General features: G+C 47.8%; 1 protein-coding gene across 1 annotated transcript in view; it reads left to right on the forward strand.

The window, feature by feature from the left end:
• Nucleotides 1-1,023, forward strand: part of dnajb2 (DnaJ heat shock protein family (Hsp40) member B2) — a 17,665-nt gene extending 16,642 nt beyond the window's left edge. The window contains exon 5 of the mRNA XM_070439116.1: nucleotides 964-1,023. Within this exon, the coding sequence (XP_070295217.1) occupies nucleotides 964-1,023 (60 nt within the window). The remainder of the gene's footprint in view (nucleotides 1-963) is intronic.
• Nucleotides 1,024-6,564: the final 5,541 nt, after the last annotated feature.

The raw sequence follows: 6,564 nt of genomic DNA on the forward strand, positions 1-6,564 counted from the left end.
CTCTCGCGAACACTGCGCCCCACCCTCTGATGGACACATCTGTCGTACCCCTTTCCTCAATGACAGGGGTGAAGGGCGAGATGCACAGCGGTGACATGGGGTGACGGGGGGGGGGGGGTGGATGACAGGAGGGAGGTGCCTGAATGGAAGATGGAGGGACTCCTTCCATTGACGGAGAGCTGAGGAGACGCGTCCTCGGTTCACCGCTATCTGACCGTTGCGCTGCCGTTGGTTGTGACCAGGCGAAGTGGGCAGCAACCTACGCTGAAAGCCTCCTACATTCTCAAATAGTCCCAGTGGCGGAACACATACTAAGACGCTGGAATACCAATCACTCCCAGACTCGGAGACGACATTGTGAGCTTTGACGGAGCGCCCCTTGCAAACAGGACAAGCCGTCTCGTCTGTGTAGCCCATGAGAGAGAGAATCCAGCTAACGCCTAGGTGTGGAAACCAACAGGTCTGGTTTATCTTGAACTCATAACTATTGGTTACGAGAAACGACGTGTCCTCGAAGCGCTGCTCCTGTGTAGGGAGCAAGCAGGTTAATGCTACGTTAGGCGAGACTCTAGTTCTCAGGGGTGCTAAGTGCCATCTCCATCACACTTGCTGAACAAACACAGGGAGTCGTGCTAGTCTGAAGGGAACGGGCGAAGGTTATTCCTTAGGCTGTGCGATTAAGAGGGCAACCGAGGAACCTCCTGTTAAAATCCTTTGCATGGTCGACTGAATGAACCAGGTCGCCTTGATGATAGAGTGAGAGAGCACGTTGAAAGTAAGCATACCGGCACTGGAACGAAGCTTCACTGGCTCTCTGCGTGCGTCAATGCCCCTTGATAGCCCCTTCGCGTTAATCAACATTTTTTCCTTGCTCTAGTACGCCGAGCGGAGTCGACCAATCGCTGTTGTTAAAACCTCAAAAAGCTCTGTGTGAAAACGGGTGTTTTTCATAGCGAACTGCAGTCTGTTTGTGCCGTGGACAAGACCCGGGATGGACAGCGTGTGTACGTCAGTTCTCTGTAGCCGAGACTCCAATAAGTCCGATTGACTCTCGCTCATCACCGGTGGTGCCGGACACCCTTCTGGTGGCGTTGGAGAAAAGTTACCCCATTTTTTTTTTTTTTGTCTGTGCTCTTGGCAAGACGAGCATGGATGCGACAGATACTTTAAAAAAAATATCTGTCGCAGTTGAAAGACCGGTTTGGGGACAGTGCTTGGTGTGGCGACTGAGGGAAAGACTGGGGCACGGGGGGGGGGGTTGAGTGCAGTCTTCCCCTGTGAGCAGATGCATAGAGATGAGTGTCTGAACGAGGTTTTTAGAAGTAACGAAGTTGCCCTCTCCCTTATTTGTGGAGGGGTAGACAAGGTCCACGGTACCTAAGTCTACAGGGCAAGCAGAAGTCGAAGGCTTCACCTTCCTTTTTTGCAAATTTCAAAACTTTTGTCGCATGGTAAGCCGTCAGAAGGCCCAAACAATTCGTTAGCCGCGATAGCCTTTTCCTTGTCCGAGAGGCTGACAAGTTGAGCCTTTGGTGTGGTTAGCTAGTCTCGCAGCTAGCTAGCAAGGTAGCTAAAGTCTTTGCGGCAAGGGCTAACCAAGTCTCGATAGCTAGCCATGTGGCGCTAGCTAACCTGAGACTGACATTCAGCAAGTTAACTCACGGTCTACATTCAGCAGAGTTAACCTCACGGTCCTAATTCGCAGAGTTAACCTCACGGTACTACATTCACCGGAGTTAACCTCATGTCCTACATTCAGCAGAGTTAACCTCACGGTCCTAATTCGCAAGTTAACTCCAGTCCTGATTCGCAATTATACCATCCTCACTCGCGCAGTTACCTCACTCCTACTTCAGACCGATATTAACCTCTGGCGGGTTCTACATTCAGCAGAGTTAACCTTCACGTCTCCTAATTCATGCAGAGTTAACCTCAGGTCCTAGCATCGTCAGATGTTTAACCGTCACGTCTACATTCAGAGAGTTAACCTCTGTCCTCCAATTCAGTCGAGTTGAAAACCTCACGGTCTCACATCAAGCAGAGTTAACCTCTCAACGGTCCTACCATTTCACAGAGTTAAGGCCTCATGGTCGTACATTCACGCAGAGTTAACCTCACAGTACTACATTTCAGCAGAGTTAACCTCTATCGGTCCTACAATCAGCAGAGTAACCTCAGGTCCTACATTCAGCAGAGTTCTACCCTCACAGTCCACTAATTCAGAGAGTTAACCTCATGGTCCACATTCAGCAGAGTTAACCTCACGTGCCTACATTTCAGCAAAGAGTTAACGCTCATGGTCCTACATTCAGCAGAGTTAAACCTCAATGGTCCTATCATTCAGCAGAGTTAACCTCATGGTCCTATACATCTCGCAGAGTTAAAACTCACCAGTCCTGACACTTCAGCAGAGTTAAAGACCTTCACGCGTCCTACAATTCAGCAGAGTTAACCGTCACGCGTCACTTACATCAGCAGTCAAGTTAACCTCACAGTCCTACATTCAGCAGAGTTAACCTCACGTCCTACATTCAGCAGAGTTAACCTCACAGTCCTCACATTCAGCAGAGTTAACCTCACGGTCCTACATTCAGCAGAGTTAACCTCACGGTACTACATTCAGCAGAGTATCTCACAGTCCTACATTCAGCAGAGAGTAACCTCACGTCCCTACATCAGCAGAGTTAACCTCATGGTCCTCCATTCAGCAGAGTTAACCTCAGGTCCTACATCAAGCAGAGTAAACCTCATGTCTAATTCAGCAGAGTTAACCTCACGGTACTACATTCGCAGAGTTACCTCAAATGGTCTACATTCAGCAGAGTTAACCTCACAGTCCCTACATTCAGCAGAGTTTAACCTCAACGGTCCTACATTCAGCAGAGTTCCCTCACGTCCTACATCAGCAGAGTTAACCTCATGGTCTCTACTTCAGCAGAGTTAACCTCACGGTCCTGACATCAGCAGAGTTAACCTCACAGTCCTACATTCAGCAGAGTTAACCTCAGGTCCTACATTCAGCAGAGGTTAACCTCACGGTCCTACATTCAGCAGAGTTACCTCACAGTCCTACATTCAGCAGAGTTAACCTCACGGTCCTACATTCAGCACGAGTTAACCTCACGTCTACATTCAGAGGTACCTCATGGTCCTACATTCAGCAGAGTTAACCTCACAGTCCTACATTCAGCAGAGTTAACCTCATGTCCTACATTCAGCCAGAGTTAACCCTCACGTCCTACATTCGCAGAGTTAACCTCACGGTACTACATTCAGCAGAGTTAACTCATGGTCCTACATTCAGCAGGTTAACCTCATGTCCTACATCAGCAGAGTTAACCTCATGGTCTACATTCAGCAGAGTTAACCTCACGGTACTACATTCAGCAGAGTTAACCTCGACGTCCTACATTCAGCAAGTTAACCTCATGGTCCTACATTCAGCAGGGTTAACCTTCATGGTCTACATTCAGCAGAGTTAACCTCATTCCACATTCAGCAGAGTTAACCTCCACGTACTACATTCAGCGAGTTAACCTCACGTCCTACATTCAAGCAGAGTTAACCTCATGGTCCTACATTCAGCAGAGTTAAACCTCATGGTCCTCACTTCAGCAGTTACGCTCATGTCCTACATTCGCAATTAACCTCATGTCCCTACATTCAGCAGAGTTAACCTCACGGACTACATCAGCAGAGTTAACCTCACGGTCCTACATCAGCAGAGTTAACCTCATGTCCTACATTCAGCAGAGTTAACCTCACGTACTACATTCAGCAAGTTAACCTCACGGTCCTACATTCAGCAGAGTTACCAAGTCCTACATTCAGAGATAACTCTCACAAGTCCTACATTCAGCAGAGTTAACCTCACAGTCCTACATCACAAGAGTTAACCTCACGGTCCTACATTCAGCCATGAGTTAACCTCAGACGTCCTACCATCAGCAGAGTTTAATAACCTCACGGTCCTACATTCAGCAAGTTCACCTCACGTCTACATTCAGCAGAGTTAACCTCACGGTCTACATTAGCAGGTTTCCTCATGGTCCTACATTCAGCAGAGTTAACCTCAAGGTACTACATCAGCAAGTTAACCCACGGTACCATTACAGTAAACCCACGGTCATTGCAGTTAACCTCATGGTCCGTACATTCAGCAGGAGTTGAACCCTCAATGGGTCCTATCATTCAGCAAGTTACCTCACTCGGTACTATTCAGCAAGTTAAACCTCACGGCCACATCAGCAAGTTAACCTCATTTGCGTCCTACATTCAGCAGAGTTACCTCCACGGTCCTAAGCCTATCTACATCAGCGAGTTAACCTCACGGTACTACATTCGCAGGTAACCTCCTCATGTCCTAATTCAGCAAGTTAACCTCACGGGTCTCTACACTTCAGCAGAGTAACCTCCCCCCCCCGTCACCCCATGTCACCCGCTGTCATCCGCCCTTCACCCCCTGTCATTGAGGAAAGGGGGTGACGACAGATGTGTCAATCAGAGGGTGGGGCGCAGTTCGCGAGAGAAGAGCAATAAACAGATTGTGGTCCCCACAGCTCCTCCACGCTTATATAAATGACCTTTGACCTGCTGACAGTGTTTAATGCATCGATACACTTTCTGCCCTTTCCCTTTGAATTTGTCACATCCTTGTCAGGGCAGACATTACGACTGTGGTGGCATACATCAACCCGCCAGGGTGGCACACGCTCTTCTGTGTCTACACAGACTTACTGTTAAGATTATTCTGTGGAGCAAGGCATACCTACTTTTACTATGCGTGACTCAAGTCCCAGGCGTATTGAATGTGGGACTTTTTGTCCAGAGGGAATCCCCTATATGGGCGAGACTTCATCCCCTAGGCCCAGTTTTTCAAAAGTTACCTGAGCGGATTTCGGCTATCAGATAGGAATAAATGTTAGAATTTAGTTTTTTTTTAAACTGAAAAATGTGATTCTGATCGTCCATATAGAGATAAGGATTTGGTCTTTTACTCAGGATTAAATTACGTTTTTGCCGAAAATCTGGATTATCTTGAACCCACTGGAAGGGCTGATTCAGGGCTGGTTCAGGGCGGATTCAGGGCTGATTCAGGGCGGATTCAGGGCGGATTCGGGGCTGGTTCAGGGCGGATTCAGGGCTGATTCAGGGCTGATTCAGGGCGGATTCAGGGCTGATTCAGGGTGGATTCAGGGCGGATTCAGGGTGGATTCAGGGTGGATTCAGGGCGGATTCAGGGCGGATTCAGGGCTTATTCAGGGCGGATTCAGGGCGGATTCAGGGCTGATTCAGGGCGGATTCAGGGCGGATTCAGGGCTGATTCAGGGCGGATTCAGGGTGGATTCAGGGTGGATTCAGGGTGGATTCAGGGCTGATTTAGAAAAGATGAAGGGAACTAAATCCAAGAAATGGAAATGTGAGGAAGTTTAGAACAGTTTCTTACATGTGAAATGTTTTAGTTATTTAACAGGGCGAGTCAGTTAAAGAACACATTCTTATTTTCAATGACGGCCTAGGAACACAGTGGGTTAACTGCCTTGTTCAGGGGCAGAACGACATTAATTTTTACCTTGTCAGCGCAGGGGGATTTGATCTTGCAACCTTTCAGTTATTAGTCCAACACTCTAACCACTAGGCTACCTGCTGGTTACTAGTCCAACACTCTAACCACTAGGCTACCTGCTGGTTACTAGTCCAACGCTCTAACCACTAGACTACCTGCTGGTTACTAGTCCAACGCTCTAACCACTAGACTACCTGCTGGTTACTAGTCCAACACTCTAACCACTAGACTACCTGCTGGTTACTAGTCCAACGCTCTAACCACTAGGCTACCTGCTGGTTACTAGTCCAACACTCTAACCACTAGGCTACCTGCTGGTTACTAGTCCAACCTCTAACCACTAGGCTACCTGCTGGTTACTAGTCCAACACTCTAACCCTAGGCTACCTGCTGTTCTAGTCCAACGCTCTAACCACTAGGTACCTGCTGGTTACTAGTCCAACACTCTAACCACTAGGTACCTGCTGGTTACTAGTCCAACGCTCTAACCACTAGGCTACCTGCTGGTTACTAGTCCAACACTCTAACCACTAGGCTACCTGCTGGTTACTAGTCCAACGCTCTAACCACTAGGCTACCTGCTGGTTACTAGCCAAGCTCTAACCACTAAGGCTACCTGCTGGTTACTAGTCCAATGCTCTAACCACTAGGCTACCTGCTGGTTACTAGTCCAATGCTCTAACCACTAGGCTACCTGCCACACCAAAGGTTTATGTTACATTGACTGCAGTATAGGTATGTGGTCAGTTGTTATATTGAGAAGTGTCAAATAAATGCATCTAAGCACTTATAAGTGGATATGCATTTAAAAAAAAATCTAGGTATCTTTATTCATGTAGTTTAACTCATCTCTGTTTCCCTATCTATGACAGTGTAGAAGTAGTAACACAACCTGTCCACTAGATGGCGAGGTGTAAACAGGGCCTGTTCAAAACACAGAAAGGCCAGATTGTGGCATCTGAAAACAGAATGATCCTATCCGATTATTTTCTGAAAAA

This window comes from Salvelinus sp. IW2-2015, unplaced genomic scaffold (assembly GCF_002910315.2).
Source record: "Salvelinus sp. IW2-2015 unplaced genomic scaffold, ASM291031v2 Un_scaffold1418, whole genome shotgun sequence".
Classification (NCBI taxonomy): domain Eukaryota; kingdom Metazoa; phylum Chordata; class Actinopteri; order Salmoniformes; family Salmonidae; genus Salvelinus; species Salvelinus sp. IW2-2015.